This window comes from Neolamprologus multifasciatus, chromosome 3 (assembly GCF_963576455.1).
Source record: "Neolamprologus multifasciatus chromosome 3, fNeoMul1.2, whole genome shotgun sequence".
Lineage (NCBI taxonomy): Eukaryota > Metazoa > Chordata > Actinopteri > Cichliformes > Cichlidae > Neolamprologus > Neolamprologus multifasciatus.
This window is the reverse complement of record NC_140441.1, coordinates 39,868,984-39,895,546: the sequence shown is the minus strand read 5'-3', so window position 1 is coordinate 39,895,546 and position 26,563 is coordinate 39,868,984. Positions and strand designations below refer to the sequence as shown.

Sequence of the window (26,563 nt, the reverse complement as noted above, 5' to 3'; positions counted from 1 at the left end):
AGAAATGTCTGATGGATGAATCAATAATAATAAACCTTTACAGCAGTTTGTCCATGTTTGTCTGACACCGCTTTAAAGTGAATGACAGCACTAACTGCTGTAGGTGAGGATGAGTAATGCAGTTATAAACGGTTACGGCAGACTCTTCTCTTCACAGCTTCATTATACAAACTGTTATGTAAACGTGTGTGAGTACATCTAAACACTAACATCCACTTTCTCACATGACAGAAGAGGTTTGATGACAGGAGACCTGCATCCTCAATGTGAGCAGCTGAAACTGAAGCAGCTCTAACATCTAACAGCGCATCACTGCGAGGAAGAAGAACATCTTTGCTGAGATGTTACAGCAAACATGTTTCATTAGGCACACTCAAAGTGCACGATACCGATTATGTGGACCGTCAGAGGTTAGCGCTATTTTTTTAAATTCAATTCAATTCAATTCAATTCAATTTTATTTATATAGCGCCAAATCACAACAAAAGTTGCCTCAAGGCGCTTCATAGATACAGAGAAAAACCCAACAATCATATGACCCCCTATGAGCAAGCACTTTGGCGACAGTGGGAAGGAAAAACTCCCTTTTAACAGGAAGAAACCTCCGGCAGAACCAGGCTCAGGGAGGGGCGGGGCCATCTGCTGCGACCGGTTGGGGTGAGAGAAGGAACACATACCACGCCCATGACAGTGATCAATGCCACTGTCTCGCTGACACTGGCTGTGACGACCGGGGGGAGGAGTTCCTGTGACACGTTCCCGCTCGCTGCACAGATAGGGCTTTGGAGCGTGATGTCACGGGGGTGGGCGTGGAAAGGATTTTGGCCTGAACCGCCATTTTCGGGATCAAAACAAAGCGCAAGCGTTTGGTGAACAGTGTGGTAGTAAAACCAGGGAAAAATTAAACTGGCTCCTGTTAAATATTCTTCAGTCTTGTGCTGTATAAATAGCTGTATTTTTTCAAAAGATACAGTAAATAAAGTAATGTTAGTAGTGGGTGATATCATGTAAACACTGTCATGATTTTTTGTAAACATTTTGTCATTTGTAAACTATAAATGACATGGATTCTGGACTGCCATATACAGTGAAAAAAAAGCTGCATTCTAACTGGAGGCCTCCAGATGGCGATAGCTGTTGTTGTAAAAACTCCCAGCAGTTTATTTGTTTCTATCGTTGGTGGCACCACATCTAAAACACCGGAACACGATCACAAAACAATTAACGCACAAGCATAAATTATGGCGATGAGTTTATAATGTATGTTATGGGGTATATGCTCTACAAAAATTCAAGTCACGGGAGGAGGATGGTTATCCTGGGAGCCAGTGGCTTGTGGATATTTGTGTCTGGAAGTTAAAAGAGTTTCTTGAAATTTGTGCACAGTTTTGGCCATTTGATGCAGACATATCAATAATCTGATTGGTTGAATTTGTTATTAAAGGTCCTCTCAAATTTCTCCTCATAGACAGATGGTAATCAATCTCAATATTCACACAGAGAAACTTTTTAAATGCCGGAGTACAAAAATATAAAAGGGAAATTAGTGACAGTTTCTTTTCCCCCAATGCTTGTTTATTATGGTCTGTTTAAATGGGGGCACAATGTGTGCATCTCTCTATCCCTGACTGAGTGACTGTATCTCCCCTCCCTTCATGCAGAGATCTCATTTCCTTGTCTGCCTTTGATCACATGATTCATTCTTTGCCCATACCTCCTCATGAAAGAGACGTTGCGCACTGACAACATTTTTCTTCCTACTTTCTCTTCAGGTCAGATTTCAGCTGAATTGTCTCAGCAGATGGCAGCACAGGCCATGATTGAACCAGCAGTCTGATTAACCTGGTGCTACTTACCAACACTCACTTTTTCTAAATCAGCTGAACTAACTTCTGCTTTCAGGTTACGTCACACCTGTCACCGTGTGCCATACTATTATATTATCGGTAGCATTGTTCACTTTTGGTATTTCAACAAAAACAAGTAAAAACTTCCTTCATAGACTGATTGACCGTTAAAGAACACCTCCAAATATCAGACTCAGAATTATGAATTTTTAATCCATGGAGGATTTATATATATATATATATATATATATATATATATATATATATATATATATATATATATATATATATATATATATTTTTTTTTTTTTTTTTGCCTGTCCCGTTTGGCTCTTTTGCCATCAGAATTATTGTCTAAAGGCGAAGAAAGACGCATATTCCAACGGATTTACTTTACCAAATGGACCATTCCAGCCTTGCCATAATGGTCTATTTGATTCACCTTTTATTGTTTATTTTATTTTTTATTTTCACTTGCTAGATACGGGAAAGACCTGAATGAGGAAAAGAAAAGGGAGAAAGAAAGAGGGGAAAAAAACAGCGGAGAAGAGAGACGGGGATAAAGGGCAAAAAAAGAAAAACCAATAAAATAAGCAGACAAAAATACATATATTGATCACCTGGATCACCTGTTGAGAAACAAAAAGAAAACAAGCATTTAACAAGGGATAAACAACATCATGATGATTTATGTGAATATAACAGTAAATACTAAATATTAAACATTATTGTGCAGCACGTAAGATCGACAGCACAGTGTGCTTTGAGGTAGGAGCCAAAAAGGGTGTAGTTTGTGTGTGTGAGCACCCGTGTGTACACCTGTGAGCGTGGACGCACTTGTTTTTAAAAGGTTCCTTCATGTAATGATCTGCTAGAGGGTGTGGGGGGCCACAGCCCCGTCCCCCAGGGCATGAAGCAGGTATGGAGGAGATCAAAACTCCAGACATCCAGAGGCCCCCAGAACACAAAGACCAACGCACCGATGTCTGAGGGTGTCTGCCACTGGCAGAGGGAGAGGTGGGGGGAGATAGGCCTCCATACCTTGGAGGGCCTGAGATGTCCCCAGAGAGGTGGCGTCTGATACCCAACCTGACATATAGACACAGACATACAGGCACACACAGATACAAACATCCATTCCCACCCTCATGCTCTCATATGCAATTACTCAACACTCACCCAACGTGGAGACAGACATAAAGAGACACTACACACAATCACACTCCCCAAGCGTACTCTAAGCCCCAGGTCTAGGTACCCTTGCCCCTGGAGGGGGAAACTCCACCGAGACCCAGGTGGTGTTACCCTTTTCCCTGCGATAGGGAGATGCATCTCCCCACCGCAGGAAGCTGGGTCCAGGTGTTTGAGTGCTCCTCCTACCAGGTGGAGGCTTCCGGTGATGAAGCTTAGCTTACTTAATCTTACTTAATCTTTCAGCTCAAACATATAACTGTGTTTGAGTGGAAAGATTGTTGTGGTTGTTGTTTAATTCCTACAGCATTATTGTAAGTAAATAATCTCAGCTGCTCATGTTGGCTAAAGCTCCATGTTTGATTTGGCAGTTTTAAACTAAATACCCATCCTGACACAATCCCAGAGAGGTTTAGTGTCTATAGCTGGAATCAAACTAGCAACCTTTCATTTGCCAAACATGAAGCCACATTTATATTAAGTTATTATAAGAAAAACAAAACTATTTTATCACATACCATTTAATTATTTAGCAAACAGCATCTGTCCACAAAGAAAGGTGCTCTGATGCTTCCAGTCAGCAGAATGGACCAATCACGTTTCTGAAACCAACCAGAGGAAATCTGCTGCTGGTGCTGAATGAAGTTCCTCATATTTTACTGCGAAATCTCCATGGAGACACCAAGCTGAGAGCAGATGGTGGAGAGACAGACAATTAAAAGTGACACAGACATCTGAATAAAAGAGGCTCCGTACCTCTGACTCACTGGAATCGTGACAAATGTTTGTGTGGGTGTGTGCAGTCTATTCTGTGCGTTTATTTCCTCATTGCTTCAGCTCATCATCATCACCACACAGTCATTGTGAGTCTCCTTCATGATGAAGAGGATTCTCAAGGGCCTGTTGTGGATGTTTGCTTCTTGGTGTGATCAGCCATCGTTAGAGATCAACAAACATCAACATCATCCTGCACTAACAGTAGTAAAGGCTGCAGCCATTGAACTGGTGGACAGTTCAATGTATTTGGTGGTTGTTTTTGACAAAGCTCTGTCCTTTGAGTCACACTTTGATGCTACAGTGAAAAAAAAGTACTTTTTAAAAGAGGTTTTAATGTTTCATCTGAAATTATCCCCTTTAATAAAATTTCTATTGAATCTGTCTTATAATGTATATAATATATAATATTATATATAATATTGTCCATATATAATTTTTTATATATGGACAAAATAAACTATTTAAACTTACAGCATGATAAGAAGTAATTTCATGACATCAAGCAAACAAGGGCATGAGACAATCTGCATGACAATATGCATATGAACTGCATATAGTTCAAAAACTTCCCTCCTCTGGTTTCAGCAAAGGGTGGAGATGATTCAGATAACTGTTGTGAAGGCATGTCATTGGCAGAACCTGATCACAAATATGGACACAAAGCTGATCTTATTTTCATTTGATGCCAACAAATCTAACATTCCTGCTCAATGTATCACTCCTGTCATATGTTAGCTTCATAAAGTGAAAGCAGCAGAAGGAAATATAACGCTTATGATGTCATAGAGAGACATAGAGACTTACTTTGAGCTGTTCGTACAGCAGCTGTGTCTACTGGAGTTTTTTTTTTTCAGTTAGTTTGATATTAGTGGAATAAAAGCAGTTCAAATGAAACAAAGGAAAGTCAATAAGTGTTCTCTTTACAAGTTTAGAGAATCTCATACAAGATGTAAGATCAATGCACAGCATGGAGAGCACTGGCACCAGCATGTGTGTAAGGTACATCTGCAATCCAAGTCTGGTAAAAATGTTTCCTGCAATCTTTATCCTAAAAAGCTTTCAGCTTCCTCATCAGCTCCTGGTACCTGGTAATTGAGATCACCAGGTAGTTAAAACATAATAAATTTTCATATTAGAAGGATGTCAAAGTGGGACCACTTTGACAATCACTTCCACCTGTCTCGACAATACATGTAAACCAGTGTTTACACACACACACGCACGCACGCACACACACACAAGGGTGAAAGTGGAAGAAGGGACACAGAAAATAAATCACAAAATTGGGTGGCTGTAGAGCAGGTCATCTACTGATCAGAAGGTTGGTGGTTCAATTCCTGGCTTCCCCTAGTCTGCATGCCAAATATCCTTGGGCAAGATACTAACCCCAAATTGCTCTCCGATGCATGCATCGGAATATGAATGTGTGTGAATGTTAGCTAGAAAGCACTTAGAAAAATGTGCTTGTGTGAATGGGTGAATGCACAAGTTGTATAAAGCGCTTTGAGTGCTCAGAAGAGTAGAAAAGCGCTGTATAAGAACCAGTCCATTTACCAAAATTGCAATTCGCAGGGCAAGGACCCAGGGAACCATGACATGGAGTTGTTGCACACACCCATAGCCACAATCTGTACCATTTCAGGTGCTACTGTAGACGTGCTGTGTTATACTGAGTGAAAAAGTCACCCTTTTTTCTTTTTAATAAGACATTATGTCTGCTAAAGAGGACGCTCACTGTTCTTTGTTGAAGCCACAGGGATGGGGAGGAGCTTAGAATATCTTCAAAGGATAAATTGTCACAATTTGCATCTCTATGATGTGTTGACCTTCCTGCATGGTAACACAAGAGCACTCCTGTTCCCTTCATTGATAGCATGCAATAAAATCAATTACTCCAGCTGCGCAGACTCAGGACTGAGGAAAGTAAAGTAAAGTAAGGGATTACTATTGCAAAAATGGTAATTATATTACTGTTACTTTCCTGTGAGCATGCTGCGTTACTAAAACCGTGATTTTTTTGCGAGAGTGTCTCATGACAGTGGCGTAAGCGAGTGCAACGTTCAGCAACAGCTGTGTGCAGATCAACAATGGATAATATATCGAGTGCGGGAGAGAGTATGAGCGTGCAGCGTTTAAAGCGTGGAAGTACTGACCTTATTTTGAGTTTGATTCTGTAAAAAGTGACAAAAACATTAGTGTCTGCTGTTCGAAGAAAACTTCTTTTTACAGCAAAAAAACCCCCCTAAACTTCTGCACAAGCACCGAGTAGGACACGCTTCCACGGGAATGTGAAATTCACAGAGAAACTGCCGGATCCTTCCACTGACATGACGGCTGTGGTACACCTGCACCAGGGTAAACCTCCCCCTGCCCCACTCCTGCTAAACAGGTGAAAATAGAGCAACAGGACCACTGAGTCTTTGATTTTATTTATTTTCTGCCGTGTTTGCATCTATTTGAAAGACTGAGTGTAAACACAAAAAGCTATTTTATTTTATATGCTGGAATGTGCAGAAAATAGGTTTAAATGTTAAACATATTTCTTCCAGTCAGAGAATGTTACATATAATTTAATTTTTGCTTGATGCATAAAGTTAAAAGATTAAAACTAATAAAACAAGTTTTAAAAAGAGACTTTGATTACATTTTATATGATGGATTATGTAGCAAAAGTAGAATTGGGATTGGAGCGACTGAAGATCTATCACTTCATTACCTATTCACGGTGTAAATCATATTTTTAAAAAGTAACTAAGTAACTAATTACTTTCAAAAATAAGTAATCAGTAAAGTAACTGGATTACTTTTTGTGGGAAGTAATCAGTAATTAGTTACTGACATTAGTTACAAGGATAACAAACTGTGTGACATGTTGTTCATTGTTCCCACTTTATTAAAGATTTACATGATGAATTCACTGTGGTTACCACAGTAGTAACAAACAGTAGTAACCAGTGTTACCACTGTGGTTACCACTGTGGTAACCAGTGTTACCACAGTGTCAAGTGTCTCAGGGCAGAGCAAAGAGAAGCAACAAATCTCTGTTGTCAAACTCATAGCAACTCGTCAGATAATTGACACCAAAAAAATACAGCTATATTTGTAAAGTCAATGGGAGACTAGTCCATTGTTCTTCTCACAGTTTCTTTCTGTGAGCCTGTCTGCTGCACAGAGCCGATTGGAGGACCTGTGTCTGTCAGACCACGACACAAAGTCCCGCCCACTTTCAAATCCACACTCAGTAGTTTCCTCGTTTTATACAGTGGGGCAAAAAAGTATTTAGTCAGCCACCGATTGTGCAAGTTCCCCCACTTAAAATGATGACAGAGGTCAGTAATTTGCACCAGAGGTACACTTCAACTGTGAGAGACAGAATGTGAAAAAAAAATCCATGAATTCACATGGTAGGATTTGTAAAGAATTTATTCGTAAATCAGGGTGGAAAATAAGTATTTGGTCACCTCAAACAAGGAAAATCCCTGGCTCTCACAGACCTGTAACGTCTTCTGTAAGAAGCTTTTCTGTCCCCCACTCGTTACCTGTATGAATGGCACCTGTTTGACCTCATCATCTGTATAAAAGACACCTGTCCACAGCCTCAACCAGTCAGACTCCAAACTCCGCCATGGCCAAGACCAAAGAGCTTTCGAAGGACACCAGGAAAAGAATTGTAGACCTGCACCAGACTGGGAAGAGTGAATCTACAATAGGCAAGCAGCTTGGTGTTAAAAAATCAACTGTGGGAGCAATCATCAGAAAATGGAAGACATACAAGACCACTGATAATCTCCCTCGATCTGGGGCTCCACGCAAGATCTCATCCCGTGGGGTCAAAATGATCATGAGAACGGTGAGCAAAGATCCCAGAACCACACGGGGGGACCTGGTGAATGACCTGCAGAGAGCTGGGACCAAAGTAACAAAGGTCACCATCAGTAACACACTACAACGGCAGGGAATCAAATCCCGCAGTGCCAGACGTGTTCCGCTGCTGAAGCCAGTGCATGTCCAGGCCCGTCTGAAGTTTGCCAGAGAGCACATGGATGATACAGCAGAGGATTGGGAGAATGTCATGTGGTCAGATGAAACCAAAGTAGAACTTTTTGGTATAAACTCAACTCGTCGTGTTTGGAGGAAGAAGAATACTGAGTTGCATCCCAAGAACACCATACCTACTGTGAAGCATGGGGGTGGAAACATCATGCTATGGGGCTGTTTTTCTGCCAAGGGGACAGGACGACTGATCCGTGTTAAGGACAGAATGAATGGGGCCAAGTATCGTGAGACTTTGAGCCAAAACCTCCTTCCATCAGTGAGAACTTTGAAGATGAAACGAGGCTGGGTCTTCCAACATGACAATGATCCAAAACACACCGCCCGGGCAACAAAGGAGTGGCTCCGTAAGAAGCATTTGAAAGTCCTGGAGTGGCCTAGCCAGTCTCCAGACCTCAACCCCATAGAAAATCTGTGGCGGGAGTTGAAAGTCCGTGTTGCTCGGCGACAGCCCCAAAACATCACTGCTCTTGAGAAGATCTGCATGGAGGAATGGGCCAAAATACCAGCTACTGTGTGTGCAAACCTGGTAAAGACCTATAGTAAACGTTTGACCTCTGTTATTGCCAACAAAGGTTATGTTACAAAGTATTGAGTTGTATTTTTGTTATTGACCAAATACTTATTTTCCACCCTGATTTACGAATAAATTCTTTACACGGACTTTCAACTCCCGCCACAGATTTTCTATGGGGTTGAGGTCTGGAGACTGGCTAGGCCACTCCAGGACTTTCAAATGCTTCTTACGGAGCCACTCCTTTGTTGCCCGGGCGGTGTGTTTTGGATCATTGTCATGTTGGAAGACCCAGCCTCGTTTCATCTTCAAAGTTCTCACTGATGGAAGGAGGTTTTGGCTCAAAGTCTCACGATACTTGGCCCCATTCATTCTGTCCTTAACACGGATCAGTCGTCCTGTCCCCTTGGCAGAAAAACAGCCCCATAGCATGATGTTTCCACCCCCATGCTTCACAGTAGGTATGGTGTTCTTGGGATGCAACTCAGTATTCTTCTTCCTCCAAACACGACGAGTTGAGTTTATACCAAAAAGTTCTACTTTGGTTTCATCTGACCACATGACATTCTCCCAATCCTCTGCTGTATCATCCATGTGCTCTCTGGCAAACTTCAGACGGGCCTGGACATGCACTGGCTTCAGCAGCGGAACACGTCTGGCACTGCGGGATTTGATTCCCTGCCGTTGTAGTGTGTTACTGATGGTGACCTTTGTTACTTTGGTCCCAGCTCTCTGCAGGTCATTCACCAGGTCCCCCCGTGTGGTTCTGGGATCTTTGCTCACCGTTCTCATGATCATTTTGACCCCACGGGATGAGATCTTGCGTGGAGCCCCAGATCGAGGGAGATTATCAGTGGTCTTGTATGTCTTCCATTTTCTGATGATTGCTCCCACAGTTGATTTTTTAACACCAAGCTGCTTGCCTATTGTAGATTCACTCTTCCCAGTCTGGTGCAGGTCTACAATTCTTTTCCTGGTGTCCTTCGAAAGCTCTTTGGTCTTGGCCATGGCGGAGTTTGGAGTCTGACTGGTTGAGGCTGTGGACAGGTGTCTTTTATACAGATGATGAGGTCAAACAGGTGCCATTCATACAGGTAACGAGTGGGGGACAGAAAAGCTTCTTACAGAAGACGTTACAGGTCTGTGAGAGCCAGGGATTTTCCTTGTTTGAGGTGACCAAATACTTATTTTCCACCCTGATTTACGAATAAATTCTTTACAAATCCTACCATGTGAATTCATGGATTTTTTTTTCACATTCTGTCTCTCACAGTTGAAGTGTACCTCTGGTGCAAATTACTGACCTCTGTCATCATTTTAAGTGGGGGAACTTGCACAATCGGTGGCTGACTAAATACTTTTTTGCCCCACTGTATACTGATGTAAGCCTGTTTGTTACATAAAAGAAAAAGGAATTTGCTGATCTTGCCTCAGGATATGGATGAATCTGTAACACAGTTCCTTGCAAAACAAACTTAAACAGGCTTAAAACAAGACAAAAAAGAAGAGAAAAGTTCAAATGTTCTGTTCTACAAATTAATTTGAGAAAAGACATGGTGAATTTATTTTTATTACTAGTTTTGTAAATATTGGCTATATTAAGAGGTCTTAGTTTATTCTTACTTTATTTTGCAAATTCATTTGGGAATTACGCCCTTCAGTAAAGACAAACTTTATGTTGTTGGTTGTAAAGAGATGAATGGATATTTTATTTTATTCTTTATTTTATTTGTATTCTATTTTTCAGTTTTATATTTCAAGATTTGGTGAATGGCCTACCCTTTTTAATTTTGTTATTACTGGAGATTGTTATATTTGCTATAGAACAGTGGTAGGGAACTCCAGGCCTCGAGAGCCGGTGTCCTGCAGGTTTTAGATGTGTCCTATATCCAACACAGCTGATTTAAATGGCTAAACTACCTCCTCAACATGTCATGAAGCTCTCCAGAGGCCTGGTAATGAACTAACACACCACCCCACCCCTTTCCTTTCTTTGTTGTCACCTGTTGTGAAAATTTAACAATAACCTGAAACACACCCAGTGATCTTGATTTGAAGTGGGTTTAATAAACACATTGCAATGTGGAGAGAACATCCCAGTGAAACACCAGGACCATCTCTGAATTGTCGCCCTTACATCTTATATACAGACACAGACACTCTCAAACAACAGATCAATTATTAGCAGACCATTAACTGTTCAGTCTAAGAAAAGCTCCAACCAACCATCACCTCATCTGCAACAGGATGTCCAGAGCCCTCAAGAGGAAAATGCTGTGAAGGTGCAATAAATCTTGGGCCCCACTAGTGATCACATTCAACATGCGTACAAACTGGTGACAGGAGTGCTCTTACTATACTAAAGTGATATGGTTAAAATATGTGGTTAGTACATGAGAAAAGGAATCTGCCACCACACACCATTGCCCCCCTTTACATTTCTATCTGCCCCCTCATATATGCCTGTCTAGAACCGGCCCTGGTGGCCGTTACAACTTATGTCTAAAAAGGTATAGCTTCATGCCTCGGAGGGAACACTCCAGGTACACGACACCCAGCTGAAAACACTTCACACAAGTTGAGTTGCCCGAGATTCACCGAATTTTCAGAAAAGCACTAGCAGCTCTAGTCACTGGAGACCTTAATATTTACTGGTTCTTATTTAGTCACGTCCCTGAATTAAGATGATTGTAGAAGTTGTGATCAGCTCAACCATAATAACCGAAAAATACTTTTAAAAAAGGAGTCAAGGTTTCTTTGTATTATTCCTGTCATCACATTTTTGTGGATCTGAATATGTTTGAAAACCCGTTAATTTGTTTACTCCATCATGTACCAACTACTACACCTGCTGCACCCTCTCACCCTTGATGGTGTTTAAGGGAGAGAAACAGTTGAAATGAACAGTATCGTTCTCAAACCGCTCCTCTTCCAGGAATGAAGCACAGGCTGATAACCCTCCCTCTTCTTCCTGCTCTTAAACATAGCACCTCTCTGTCCACATGTTTCCTCATTTCCACACCATCACTTCTCAAGTTGAAGTTGGGTGTAGCCAACATGTGGTGACATGTTAGAGCTCAGACTCGAGTCACTGCAGGAACACATGTTGTTCAGATCAGACCTCAAACTACTTTATAAGGAAGATAAACTCACGAAAGCACTTAAACTGAGAGGAGAAATGGCACAGAAAGGAGATCATGCAGGCAGGTCCTGAGCAGGGAGACCCTGACTGGACGTTGTTACTGGGAGGTGGAGTGGAGAGGAAGAGGAGTTTGTGTGGCAGTCGCATACAAGACTATCAGAAGAGCTGTGTGCCCCACTGAATGTGGTTTTGGATACAATGACAAATCTTGGGCTTTATTCTGTGACACAACCGGCTACACTTACTTGAACAACAAAATCCAAACTGTCCTCTCAGGTCCTTGGTCCTCCAGAGTAGGAGTGTACCTGGATCATAGAGCAGGTATTCTGTCTTTCTACAGCGTCTCTGAAACCAGGACTCTCCTCCACAGAGTCCAGACCACATTCACTCAGCCGCTCCATGCTGGACTGTGCCTTTTGGGTTTTGGAGTCAGTGCTGAGTTCAGTAAAGTCAAACACACATAGAGGGCATGTTCTTGAGTATCAGTGTACGTTTGTTATGATCTAAAGCATTTTCTACATCTTCATTTAATTTTTTTATTTCATACAAGGTACAGCATTAATTCATTCCTACACTAAAAGCCTTGCATTCAGTTAATGTGGCACTACATCCATGCATGAAAAGGAGCAGGGAGAGAAGCTCATGAATTCATTGTAGGAATGCAAACACAAATACAAACTGTAGCTGGGTCGCTCTTTAGCTGTGACTCTGCAACATTTCTAATGCCATATTCCCATATTTTTAGTACCTAAAATATTTAAAGGCAGTAGATCAGAACCAGAGAGTGATGCATATTTTAAAGGAAAAAAAATAATTACACTGTAAGTAATTTCTTTAAGTACTGGGTACCCTGAGGGTAGGATAAACATGTTGTCTAGTATGTTAGGATAATCTGCGATGAAGCCCACACTTCTATTACATCTGTGCAACTTAATAACTGTCTTTGCAACATTGTCTCAACTTCTAAATACCACAAAGTTACTTATTACTTTAAAATAAATCTTGAATTATATAATATTTGCTACCCAGTTCTAAGTATTTTTATTAGGGGTGCAACAATACTCGTATCGATATTGAACCGTTCGATACAGTGCTTTCGGTTTGGTACGCATATGTATCGAACAATACAACATTTTTAATTTATTTTATCAACTTTCCTTCTGACGGTGCTGTCTGTGTTGAGCGCTCAGTGGATCTGCGCTCGACAGTGCAGCCTAGGCGGAGTAGTCGAACGCAGATTCACTGAGCGCAGCGCAAGCTAGCGAGACAGAAGCTAAGCTCTCCTTGCAACATGGCAAATTGAACCTCCCCCACCCTCATTCAGATCTGGCGTTTGGAACTGTTTTGGTTTTCATGTGACGTATGACCCTGAAGGTAACCCAGATAGCAAGGAGACATTGAACAGACGTTGATTTTCCATCGGAACCATCAGAATCGTCAGGCTTGAAATGTTAACACAAAACCAATGTTGAAACAACATTGAAATACTGATGAAACCTGACACTGACATTGAAATAACATTGATTCACTGTTGTTCTGTCATCGTTGATTGTTGATCTATTTATAGTTGACAAGGTGACAACAATCACGTTGAAAAACCATTGATTTATGGTTGAGCGGAAAATTAAAGCTGCTACCACTTGGACTATTCCATAGCCCCCCCTCTCACAGTGGTACATCCCTTCAGGTAACCATTGTCTTGTACAATAGAGCGGGACATTAGATTTACTCTCAGCGGAATTGACCGGAGAAGGCATCAGTTCATGCACTGCACTGGCCTGCACCACGATTAATATAAGGTAAGAATGAATGACTTTTGTTCTATTCGTTATTTCCACGGTTGCATTTGAATAACAGTAAAAAACAAACAAACTTGTTAATGTAAAGTTTCGGACAAAATGTGGGAGCCCGAAATTGTGTCTACTTTCATTACAATCCGGCAACAAATAAATTGCACTGCGAACAAAGTCAACAAAGAAAACATTTTCTTTCATACTTTTCCGTTATATTCCCTTACAAAGCTAGCTTTAACGCTTCGAGGGTTCCTTTGTTCTTGCCGTCGCCTCGGCGCTTGACCCAGACTTTCGCTCTGTAGTTGCTTTTTAGCATAGTACTACAAAAAATTGTAAATCTGTGATATATGATTGATAAACGTAAAGGTAACTGTATAAATGTGTTCAATGACTTTGTTACTTTTAATGATTGGAGAGCACCCGCTTCGATTCGCACTCAATTCAAACTTTACGTTGCACGCTCACCTAACTTTACGTTGCACGCTCACCTAACTTTACGTTGCACGCTCACCTAACTTTACGATGCACGCTCACCTACCTTGCGTTTGCACCTTTTATCCACATGTAAACTGCGTTTTATTATTTATTTATTAGTTTTTCGCCTCTCACTGCTTAAGCCATTAATCTTTCTGGAATTGTTTTTTTAAACAGATGCGACCTCACAAAAGATATTAGCTATGCTGTCAGACCTGACGACAGCTGTTAACGAACTCCGTGAGGAGGTCAGAGCCATCCGCCATCCCTGCTGCAATGAATTGGTAGATGCTGGGGTACTGCCTCTGGATTTTCCCTTGCACAACATTGAGGAGCTAAACAATGCAGAGGCAGCTCTTCAATCATAAGAGGCAAATAAGGCAATGGTAAGTATATAAAGGTTATGTACACTTTGTAACTATAAAGTGTAATAGCTGTCAGATGTGATTTAAATACATAACAACGGCCTGTTGATTAAACACACAAGCACTTGCATACACATTTAAGACATGAGACACGCTAATTCCATCTCTTAAAATGTGTCTATAGGTGAGACGCTTTGCCTTGATTGGAGGGACCACACTGGAGGTGCGAGTCCGCCGTGTAATGGCTTATGCCATTACAAACGAGCTGGCCTCGGTACTCAACTGGGGAGGGAAAAAAACCAAGGACCAGACAAAGCAAAAAATGGCATTTAAAGATACAGCACTCTGCAAATGCATATATGGTGGTAAGTTTTACAGTTTTTTTGCTATATTACTTTGTCTTTCTTAATAACAAGACTTTCATGTCCGGTTAATCTGGAGATGGAATCTTTGGCTTGTTTAGTCCTCGGGTTGTAGTTGTACAGCCCGAGGACCCCATGTTTATTTTGTTTTAAAGGATACACGGCACACCATGCTAAGACTTATCACTTTTTCCACTCATAGCTCTTTGGGAATCAAATGCGGCAGTTTGCAGATTTACGCCTGGTGACTTTCATGTTTATCAGCCTAGGAGTTTACATACTTTCTCCCCGCTGAAGACAGTTAACAAGAGCTTATTCATGTGCTCTAATTCACTTTTTTTGTTTGTGTGTATTTTTTTCCTAGATGGCCTGACGCAGCAGTTAGGGGCAAACTCTATGTCCGAGTTTGTCTTTGCACAAGCAGTGCAGAAATGGCTCCGATACGCCCCAGATCGTATGGGTATGGGTGGTGCAGGACGCACATCATGCATCCCCATCCCAGAGTAAAAAATTACAAACTTCTGTGAAACATATAAATGTAAATAGGAAACTGTCTTTTAATAAAGTATTTAGCAAACGAAACATGCCTATTGACCTTTTTTTGTTTATTTTTTTTCTCTGTTACATCACATGCAATGCTTTCTTATTTTAGGATATTAATATTGACATGATACATTGTGAGACATTTGTTGTTGTTGTTTTTATAAAGGGTGTCCAATTTGAGGAATAAGTACAATTATGTGTTTAGGTGGTTTAAGTATTGATGGAAACATGCAGTAGTTTAGTATTGGTTAAAATACCTATAAAGAAAGGTAGATTTCCAGTCATGATAGAGCAGGTCACCTACTGATCGGAAGGTTGGTGGTTCGATCCTTGGCTCCTCCAGTCTGCATGTCAAGTATCCTAGGGCAAGATACTAACCCCAAGTTGCTCTCCGATGCGTCCATCGGAGTATGAATGTGTGTGAATGTAATTAGATAGCACTAAGTATAGATAAAGTGCTTGTGAGAATGTGTGTGATTGGGTGAATGTGGCATGTTGTATAGAGCGCTTTGAGTGCTCCGAGAGAGTAGAAAAGCGCTATATAAGAATCAGTCCATTTACCATTTACCATTTAACATTGTTTCAATATCAGAATCTGACATTGTTTCAATGTCAGGTTTCAACATTGATTCAACATCAAAACCTGACGTTGTTTCAACATTAAAAAAGGGTGCAAGAGTGACGTTAGGTCAACGTCACACTTCAACGTTGATTCAATGATGTCGCCTGATATTGACTCAACGTTGTTTCAATGTTTCCTTGCTATCTGGGAAGCACGTCATGGACTAAAGTAAAACAGTATGTCGGATGTGCCACGCAATGCTCAATTACATTGGTGGGAACTAGTGCGTTAGCGCAGTTAGCTCGTTAATGTGGATTTGCTGTGTTGTGGCGTTAACGTCATTTCAACGCTGACAGTACTAGTGGGAACACAAGAATATGACTGCACATTTACATCGACATCATCCTAGTGCAAAGACAAGTGGAAGCAGATAAAAACAACAAGCACGCTACAAACTTTACCCGAGTCATTTAGACAGCCGTTAGCACATAATTCTCCTTATGGGGACCTGATATGTTTAATATGCTGCAGAGAATATAGCCCAGAAGAAGCCTATAGTATAGCTTTTATTTTGGAAAGAGCCATTTCTCTGTAATAAACTCTCTTTTCCAAAGATGAGTGATTTCTCGATCAGATAGATTTATTATTTTATCCCCTTGTTGTTTCAGCAACATTAAATTTAAAAACTGTACGTTTGAGTTAAAATATATATTTATAATTTTAATAAATGACAAATTAAAAAGGCATGAACTTTTTTGTTTTGTATCGAAAAAATATCGAACCATGACACCAAAGTATCGAACCGAACCGAACCGTGAATTTTGTGTATCGTTGCACCCCTAATATTTAGGTACTGAAACTTGTGTTCTGAAGATTACCTGATATGTGTTGGTAAATTACTACTAAAAAGTAGAACAAAATGATTTGATATGACAGAGAAAGGAGAAAAGTGCTTTACTAATAGTGCAGTAATGTTAAAGTGATAAAACTGGTACTTTACAATTGACAAATCTTGTATATACTGTACTCTTCATGTTCAACACATATTACACAGTTAGATAGTTTGATAAGCGATACTATTATATACTTGTGGTTACTGTTGCATTGGGTTTTCATGTGATTAGTTGGTTTAATGAGTAGAGGACAAATTGTTTTGTGATTGTCTCAGTAATTTGTTAAGAAACCTCAACATTTCATAAGATTCTTCTCTTTAATATATGATGATAAACTGATGTTTTTGAACTGCTAACATTATTCAATTACTATTTTCTCTAACAGTTAAATAAGTTTGTTTTTGATTCTTGTCATTTGATAGTATTACATGCTACTCATTGATGATTGATCTCACATATACACTGATGTATAATGTAATAGCATGGGCAGCACGGTGGCACGGTGGTTAGCACTGTTGTCGCACAGCAAGAAGGTCCTGAGTTCAATTCCACCATCCGGGGTCTTTCTGTGTGGAGTTTGCATGTTCTCCCCGTGTTTGCGTGGGTTCTCTCCGGGTACTCCGGCTTCCTCCCACCGTCCAAAGACATGCTTGTGGGGATAGGTTAATTGGATAATCTAGGTGTGAATGTGCGAGTGAATATGAGTGTGAATGATTGTCTGTCCCTGTGTGTTGGCCCTGCGACAGACTGGCGACCTGTCCAGGGTGTACCCCGCCTCTCGCCCTATGACAGCTGGGATAGGCTCCAGCGCCCCCCGCGACCCTGAAAAGGGGAAGCGAATGGATGGATGGATAATGTAATAGCATTTTTTTTATATTGTAGAAGAATATGTAGAGAGAAGTTTATTTAAAGTGGGTTTGGGAAGCTTAGAATCACCAGACTCCAATAATCTAAAGTTCAGTTTCAGTTCATCTGCTTGATGTTTATGAAAGTTTAATGTCCTTTAACATTTTTGATCTGTTTGTGTTCAGTCTGTTCACTCGCCTGCTTGAAATGTCTGCTAAACTACAATTAAACAAAAAACAAAACAAAACATGTGATTCTCTGGTTGCACTCTCTGTCACAAATTACTCTAACGTTCATTAAAGCAGTATGAAACCAGCCGAACAGATTAAATGCTGTGCATGGAGACAGATTCACTTTACTATTAGCCTTACAGATTGTAATCAAGAAAGCCGCGGAGCCTCAAAGGAGATACAAAACCTGTTAGTGTAGTTTGCTGTTTCCTCTGTCCATCTGCAGATCAGCATGCTCCGTTTTGTTGGCTTCATTTTTTGCTATTCCGAGATGGATGTTGTGCAAGCTGCTGGGTGAGTATGAAGGAATTCACCCTACATCTTATAAGGGGGAAGTTTGGTTTCAACACTTCATGTTAGCATAATTTCCTCTCTGCTGTGGTTTTTAAGACCTTTAATGAGATCATAGTTTTCACTTCCTCCATCTGTGTTAGTTTGTGTGAAAACCTCATTTTAAGCTCATTTCGCTCCTTGAGGTTATAACAGTGTTGCTGTTTGCTCCCATACTGTTGCCAGAACCTTTGAATCCATCCTGATATTTCTGTAGATGATAATCCCACCTGCTGCTCATTGGTGGAGAGACACCAGATCATTACGGTGGAAAGGGGGGTTAAACCTGATGCCAAACAGCAGAATGAAGCAAACTTGTCTGCAGCAGCTTTTCTGTAAGTAAAATTTGTAAATTATCAACTTGATTAGTGAACGTAAGCAGATAGTGCTTTTTCTTTGCTTTCAAGCAGGTGTAAACCACCTCGTACCCAGCAGAGGTGTTTATAGACAATTTTGGTCACATAAACACACTCAATTCTGTTTCTAGTTTTCTCATTTAAAATCTAAAGAGATTCTCATGTTTGAATTATGTGTGAATGTTTTCTCTGGTTGTGAAAGACCAAAGTTTTTTTTTTAAATTTCCCCTCAGGGCTGACCTCAGTACTGTGCTGCAGACTGACTCATGGTGCGTACATCTCGTAAGCCAAATGTGTTTTCGTTTCAATGATCAACTTACCAAAAAATACCCTTTTTCAATTTATTTGGAGTGAACAACCTAAAGCATGTCAGCGTTTATTCTACGCTAAACTAAACTGCAGCATCATGAATATTTCCTTCCAGCTCGTCTGACTGTGAGTCCCAGCAGCTCTCAGTGTTTTGAAGGAGACTTTTTCTCTCTGAGATGTGAGGAGGACGACAGCTCTGCTGGATGGACTCTGAGGAGAAACACAAACATAGAAACCAGGACTGAGTGCAATGAATGGGGAAGATGGTCTGGTTCATCCTGTAGCTTCAGCTACATCTTAACACAGGACAGTGGAGTTTACTGGTGTGAGTCCAGAGAGGGTCCCATCAGTAACATGGTTAACCTGACAGTCACTGGTAAGCTGAGTGTGTGGAGTTAGTGTTGATGAAGCTGTGTGTAAATGGATGAAATGCTGTAGTTTGTCTCTGTGTTGAGGTGGATCAGTGATCCTGCAGAGTCCTGTCCTCCCGGTGATGGAGGGAGATGACGTCACTCTGCTCTGTAAAACAAAGACCACTCCCTCCAACCTCCCAGCTGCTTTCTATAAAGATGGCTCCCACATCAGGAATCAGCCTACAGGTCACATGACCATCCAGCATGTTTCCAGGTCTGATGAAGGCCTCTACAAGTGTGACATCAGCGGTCATGGAGAGTCTCCATCCAGCTGGATCACTGTCACAGGTGAGGAGCTTCACTCTGATTTCACCTCTTATTTCATCCACATATTCACGTGAACAGGTGGAATTCTCTCTGCAGACAAACATACAACCACACCTCCACCCGCCATGTCTACAACCTGGCTCCCTGCCTTAACTCCCACCCCTGCTGCTTCACACCCTTCTTTTGCTGCATCGCCTGACTCCTCTACCCTGCAACTAGTGATCAGACTGGCCCTCCATCTGCTGGTGTTCTTTCCATATTTCATCTCCACCCTCCTCCTGGTGTCTTTATATCAATGCAGAGCCACAGGTAACAGTCTTGACTCAGCCCAACCTGCTGAGCAGGGACTGGATGATAAGTAAGATGACATTATGGTTACTGAATAAACTAGTGACTCGTTCATCCTTGTGTTTTAACCTATTTACTGTTCTACAGTCTGTCTGTATCCACCTAGTTTCATTTGAACATCCACTCTCAACAAATTAACAATAAAACAATAATCAGAGTACAGCATCAAATCAGTTAAACTTAAACTGGTTCTGATATGTTAAGCAGCAGAGAAGGTTCTTAATCCTTTTTGGCAACACCAAATGGTTTTTAGCTTTCAGTGGAGGCTACTGATACTTTTGGTTTGACTGTTGGTTTCTTTCACTAGTTTTGCATTTGATTAGGCTCATTGTCACTACTGGTGATATGAGTTGATATTTGGACCCTGCAGAGGTTGCACAGGTAGTCCTACTCCTCCAGGATGCCACATCGATGTGTGCCATTGAAGATTTATTTTCTTATAGCTCTTTTTTGTAACTTGAAAATAGGAAGAGTATTTGTTTTATGTGCATTACCTCATATCTCTAGACAACAAGTCATATATGGAAGCAACAGAGAACAATAAAGTGTGTATAATGATTTCTTGTTCAGGACATGCTTTGTTTTGTAGAGAATAGCAATGTTTTTTGACATTTTTGTTTTCACATGGTTTATATGAGACTTCCAGCTCAGCTTATCATCAATTATCACTTATTTTAAGGATTTATTAGTGAGAACATGCAACAGGTTTTCAGGCCTGGACAAGTTTGAAACGTTCGTTCCTCAACAATGGAAGATGGCTGAAAATAAAAACAGGTAACACTCTAGTCAGCTCATAGTTTTATCAATTCTGCACTTGCAGCCTCCAATATCATTGAAATGCAGCCTGATGCATCTCATTTTGCGTTTTCTTCACTTTTTCCTGACATTCTGGCTGTATCCCAATTCAGGGTCTGCAGCCTTAAAGTACGCAGTCTCAACGATCCTCAAGGGCCGCGTACTTAAAAACCACTAAGGCCGGAAGTGCGGGGCTTGTGAAATGGGACGGTCTAGACGGTTTATCTAAATTATTAATCTACCTGGTTTTTATCATAAACCCCCTGAATTAAAGCTGAAAGTCTACACTTAAATCACATGTTGCTTGTCTGATTTAAGATACACTGTTATTGTAAAAATGTACTTGTCCAAATACTTATGGCTCTAACTTATAAACCTCTGGAATAGATCATCAAGAAAGTTGCATAAACAGTGCTGTAAAAATATTAATATTTAATAAAAAAAAATTAAAAAACACCCAGCTCGCCCTGTGGGCGGTTTTATCCTTCAAGCTCGGGTCCTCTACCAGAGGCCTGGGAGCTTGAGGGTCCTGCGCAGTATCTTAGCTGTTCCCAGGACTGCGCTCTTCTGGACAGAGATCTCCGATGTTATTCCTGGGATCTGCTGGAGCCACTCGTCTAGCTTGGGAGTCACCGCACCTAGTGCTCCGATTACAACGGGGACCACCGTTACCTTACCCTCCACATCCTCTCGAGCTCTTCTCTGAGCCCTTGGTATTTCTCCAGCTTCTCGTGTTCCTTCTTCCTGATGTTGCTGTCATTCGGAACTGCTACATCGATCACTACGGCCGTCTTCTCATGTTTGTCTACCACCACTATGTTGGTTATCCACCACCATTTTGTCCGTCTGTATCTGGAAGTCCCACAGGATCTTAGCTCGGTCATTCTCCATCACCCTTGGGGGCATCTCCCATTTTGACCTCGGGACTTCCAGGTTATACTCAGCACAGATGTTCCTGTACACTATGCCGGACACTTGGTTATGGCGTTCCATGTATGCCCTGCCTTCTAGCATCTTGCACCCTGCTGTTATGCGCTGGATTGTCTCAGGGACATCTTTACACAGCCTGCACCTGGGGTCTTGCCTGGTGTGATAGACCCCAGCCTCTATGGATCTTGTACTCAGAGCTTGTTCTTGTGCTGCCATGATTAGTGCCTCTGTGCTAATAAATGCTAATATATATATATATATATATATATATATATATATATATATATATATATATATATAATATTTGATTCTTCCTGGTTTCTTTGTTTTCACATTCAGATGTTTCAGTTTGTCAAACAACTTTTAATGTCAGACAGAGATATCCGACATAAACATAAAATATGTTTTTAAATGATGATTTTTTTTTTTTTTTTTTTTTGCCTGTCCCGTTTGGCTCTTTTGCCATCAGAATTATTGTCTAAAGGCGAAGAAAGATGCCCAACGGATTTTCCTTACCAAATTGACCATCCCAGCTTTGCCGTAATGGTCCATTTGATTCACCTTTTATTCTTTCTTTTATTTTCACTTGCTGAATACGGGACAGACTTGACTGGGGGAAAGAAAAGGGAGAAAGAAAGAGAGAAAGAAAAACAGTTGAGAAGAGGGACGGGGGAGAAGGGCAAAAAACAAAAACCAACAGAATAAGCAGAAAAAAAAAATACATATATCGATCACCTGGATCACCTGTTGAGAAAGAAAAAAGAAAACAAGCAGAAGAAAACGAGAGCAATACAATAAACAACATCACAATGATATATGGGAATATGACAGTAAATACTAAATATTAAACATTATTGTGCAGCACGTAAGATCGACAGCACAGTGTGCATTGAGGTAGGAGCCAAAAAGGGTGTAGTTTGTGTGTGTGATCACCCGTGTGTACACCTGTGAGCATGGACGCGCTTGTTTTCTTAAAAGGTTCCCTCATGTAATGACCTGCTAGAGGGTGTGGGGGGCCACTGCCCCGTCCTCCAGGGCATGAAGCAGGTATGGAGGAGATCAAAACTCCAGACATCCAGAGGCCCCCATTAAATGATGATTTTATTTATTAAACCTACCTGGTTCTATGTGTAACAGTACTTGCCCCTTTGTTACAGTGAATCGTGAATTAAGCCTAATTAACCACATTTGTTGGAAAGCTGATTTCATTTTCACTACTCTCAGGCATGATTACATCCAGACCCGTTGAACAGGTCAGGAATTAAAACAATTAAACTTGGGAGCACTGTGAAATGAGACAGGGCCAAATGACTAAACAATATAAAACTAAAACTTAACACATAGGAAATCCAGAAATAAAAACAAACACAAAACACTGGATCAAGGACACAAGAGCATGACATCCAGGAGCGGCGGGCCTACCAAAGCTATTCAAAGAGTGCAAGAGAAGAGTCATCCAGGAGGTCACAAAACAAAACACCTTCTAAAGAATTGCAGGCCTCAAGTACGACTTGCCGTAGCTTTTGGATCCATGAATTCTGCTCTGTACCAATAAAATCCTGGTGGAGAATGTTCAGCTATCAGTTCATGCCCGAAACTCATAAAACACTTGGGTTATTCAGCAGTACAGTGATCAGAAACACAGCAAATCTACTTCTGAAAGGCTAAAAGAAAAATAAATAAAGATTAGTTTTTGCAAAGGCTAGTTCAGTAATTGATTAATGTCTTCTGGTTTATTGATAGATATAGCCATATAATATGGCTATATCATAATAATATAGCAAAAGGGAACTGATATCATTTACATACATGTAATCATTTACATACATGTAAATGATATCGGTCCCAAGTTTCTTATTTGTCCATCCATACATCCTCTTCTCCTTATCAGAGTAGGAGGGGGAGCTGGAGCCTATTTCAGCTACCATAGTGCAAGAGTCCAGGTACACTCAGGAGCCACCAGTCTTTCACAGGGGTAACAAAAAGAGACACAACACCATTCACTCTCAAATTCACACCTGTGGGCAATTTAGAATCACTACTACTAGAATCACTTAGTGCTAATCACTGCACTGCCAGCACGGTGACACGGTCGTTAGGACTTTCTTACTTGCTTGGTGTTTCCTGTACTTAATGCTCATGTCCCAGTGTTTTATATGCAGCATCAGCTATGATACATTTTCTCACTTTCTTACTCATATTTTTGGCAGTCTCCATCCAGGAATTTGCTGGCGTATGTGAACACTTATGCTGAAGCTACATTATTCTGTCAAAAAAAGAAGGGAGAAATAAAAACACTACTTAACAGGCCTATTAAGAGAGATATATGCTACACGTCAACAAAACGTAGCTACATTACCAGAGTGGTACATATCAGGTCATGGTGTAAGTTATGGTGCAGGGGCTATAGGTATGACATATCTACATTGTAGTTTTCACACAGAGCTATAAATCCCGTGTGAGACTTTTTGTTGGCTTCTTTTTATTTTCTTAATTTTCATTCAACACTTTCCAAACAGGCTGACTGCACCAACAGTTTCATTTTATTAATTTTTACATTCTGGTATTTCATCTTAATTCTATCCCTAGAGGTTAAAAACACATTTTCAGTGACTTGTCTGGGTAAATAAATGTTTCACTGAGTCATCTGGTGGTCCAAAGGGGTATTACACATAGATGCAGCCCAGTACCTGTTCAGCCTCTGACTTATAGGCACCATCATATCATTTATATTTCAGATCTGATTGCTGACTATATCCTTTAAGACTAATGCTATTCAAAATAGGAGTAACTGTCAAAACACACAATTAGTCAATTAAATAGAAACTACACAACATACAGGCTTTAACAGATTCAAACACTAATGGTGTCTGTTTGCTCTAAAATTAGATTAGCTACTTCTCCTTTGATTGGAGTAGATGATGGACATTGATTAAACTTCTGCCTCAACTTGTGAACACTATTTTCAGTTGTCTTCGCGATGCATGATGATGCAGAAATAACATAGAATGAAACGGAATTAGAGGCCTGGATGTTTTTAGTAGCACATATCATTAGCATCAGTTTGTCAGGTCCCAGGGTCAATGCTTGTAAGTACCCTGTGTTGTAAAGCAAGTTGCGCTGGTGGTGACTAATTAAATAAACAGTTTTTCAAAATTGGAGACATGGTTTGTTTAAAAGAAAAATGAGAAAGTCAAGAAGCAGAGCAAGGCGAGAAAAGGAGAGATAAGAAGGGATAAGGAGTTGTGTCCTGTTGTTGCTGCTGCAGAAGAGACAGGACATGAGACACAACCTTAAATCAAACTCATTTTTTAGATGACGTTGTTCAGAGAGTGCAGGATAATTGATCCTGATGCTCAGGTATACTCGGGGCTAAAGAACGGCATTGTCTTTTTCTTTTCTGCTCTCAAAGCTTACTCAGACCCTTGTACTGGAGTGAGTAACCATGGTTACAGAAAGCCTCTCTGTGTCTGTCTCTCTGAAACACTCATTCATAATAAACAACCTCAGGTCATTATGTCCATGGAAAATGAAGAATGTAACATTACTGCCATTTTTATTTATAACATTAATTACTCCATTAAACAGAAAAAAAAATGCACTCTACATCATTAATCTGTTGTAGAAGGTAATAGTGAAGCCTTCACTTGAGTGGCCTACAGCTAGCAAAATAGTGTTGGCATCCATTTCGATCAGAATCTGAATCAGAATATTGTATTAATCCCTAAGGAAATTGATGACTATTGAGCTCAAAGTGCTCATGAGCTATTTCATTAATATTGAATTCTGCAATCTATTCTAAATTCAGAATTTTCATATTTTTAACGTGTTCAAATATGTAATTAGTTGAGTAGATGTATAAAATAAGTTGGTAAATAATGTGTTAAATCATCACATCAGAAATTACAGATTTGGACAGAGTTTGATTGATGCATGCTGAGAGAGGGCAAAAGGAGAGAGCATAGGAGATTAAGAGTGCAGGAGATTGATGAGGAGAGGTGAAGGAGAGGTGAGCATCTAAAAGGCCAGACAGAGATGACAGTTTATAAAGGACCATCATGACACAATAAGGAAATAGGCTCTGCAAACAGCTTAGGAAAACTTTAAAATGGGATTAAATACTGACAAATACAAATAAATCAATTCTAGCAAAGTTGAAAAAAAATTGTTCTCTTTGTTCATTTCAGCATCATTCAGTAGAATTGAGGGAGTAACCATGGTTACAGAAAGGCTCTCTGTTTCTGTCTCTCTGAAACGCTCACAATTCATCAGAAATAACCGCAGGTCATTGTGTCCATGGAGAATGAAGAGCGTGCTGGGGACTAGCACCCATGCAGAAGAGGCCAGCCGCCCAGCCAGGGCAGAGCAACTGCCTCTGCAAGCACCCTGGGCAATAGAGGGATATTTAGCATAAACATTTTTAAAGCAAATGCCTGTAAATGGTAATAAAAAATAAGATTTTTCCATTTTACTATTGATGCCAGTGTCTGTTAATGTTAAAGAAAATGTACATAACTTTGTTTTTTAGAGTTAAACAAAATGTAAATGGTACAATGGATCTACTGTAAATCTATTTTAGTTTTGGTTTCACCGTTTATGGAAAAGTCTGTGAACTTCCTTAAAAACGTCGATAATGTACAGGCAGAGAATTTTTTTAAAGTTCAGGCTTAAGACACCATGGGGTTTGTCAATAACGTATGGACAGCCTGCAGGGTATGCGTTGTTGTACACAATGGGTAATTTCATGCCAGTGGTTTTTAGTCATTTAAAATCAAACTCTTGTTTGTTCGCTGTTCGCCTTGGTGTGGTTCGTTTCTGCAGGTGTGAAGAAAGTAATGACTTGGGTGCAAAAACCAAAATAGACCCATCAAGAAGCCTTACATGCTATTGATTCTGAATGTCTGTACAGGTTTGCAAATAGCTGTGGAATGAATGCAAATTGTCCTCATTATCAAGTAGTCCAGAACACAGCAGCTTCTTCCTGTATTTACTTTTGTTGCTTCCACCTCTGACACATCTGGCAAATAAGGGGACTGAACATTCTCACGTGGTTTGCGGTAACACATTTTAGGTCATTTGGATTCTTCTTAGTGTGAAACAAATCAAAACACTTTGAAAAGCTGCAAGTTTACCAATTCAACAACTGAATAAATGAAAATGCCTGCCTGAGTCTGCTATCTGCTTTTAATGAAACAGTTACTGGCAAACAGCTGCTGCAGCCTC

At 40.5% G+C, this 26,563-nt stretch overlaps 1 protein-coding gene and 2 long non-coding RNA genes across 4 annotated transcripts; 2 read left to right on the top strand and 1 right to left on the bottom strand.

The window, feature by feature from the left end:
- Nucleotides 1-13,580: 13,580 nt before the first annotated feature.
- Nucleotides 13,581-13,881, bottom strand: LOC146523141 (uncharacterized). Its single transcript, XR_014871507.1, has 2 exons — nt 13,852-13,881; nt 13,581-13,805 (listed from the first exon to the last, which is right to left on the bottom strand). It is a non-coding gene; the product is annotated as an uncharacterized LOC146523141 (long non-coding RNA).
- Nucleotides 13,882-14,076: 195 nt separating this feature from the next.
- Nucleotides 14,077-15,317, top strand: LOC146523140 (uncharacterized). The gene is made up of 3 exons (XR_014871497.1): nt 14,077-14,177; nt 14,341-14,521; nt 14,883-15,317. It is a non-coding gene; the product is annotated as an uncharacterized LOC146523140 (long non-coding RNA).
- A 1,693-nt stretch (nt 15,318-17,010) lies between these two features.
- Nucleotides 17,011-20,260, top strand: LOC146523139 (Fc receptor-like B). 2 transcript variants are annotated; one of them, XM_085145405.1, is made up of 5 exons: nt 17,011-18,257; nt 18,512-18,547; nt 18,703-18,963; nt 19,043-19,288; nt 19,364-20,260. In XM_085145405.1, the coding sequence occupies exons 1-5, from the start codon at nt 18,140-18,142 to the stop codon at nt 19,627-19,629; spliced, it is 927 nt and encodes a 308-aa protein (XP_085001531.1). In that variant the 5' UTR covers nt 17,011-18,139; the 3' UTR covers nt 19,630-20,260. The 2 variants fall into 2 exon arrangements, with proteins under 2 accessions (XP_085001531.1, XP_085001538.1); XM_085145412.1 differs by having other exon boundaries at nt 18,512-18,560.
- Nucleotides 20,261-26,563: the final 6,303 nt, after the last annotated feature.

Excerpts from the sequence above, each read along its gene's own strand:
- LOC146523139 (XM_085145405.1), top strand. The coding sequence starts at position 18,140 with ATGATAATCCCACCTGCTGCTCATTGGTGGAGAGACACCAGATCATTA. Across the intron at positions 18,258-18,511 it reads TTGTCTGCAGCAGCTTTTCT|GGCTGACCTCAGTACTGTGC; the intron begins GTAAGTAAAATT and ends ATTTCCCCTCAG. Across the intron at positions 19,289-19,363 it reads CAGCTGGATCACTGTCACAG|ACAAACATACAACCACACCT; the intron begins GTGAGGAGCTTC and ends TTCTCTCTGCAG.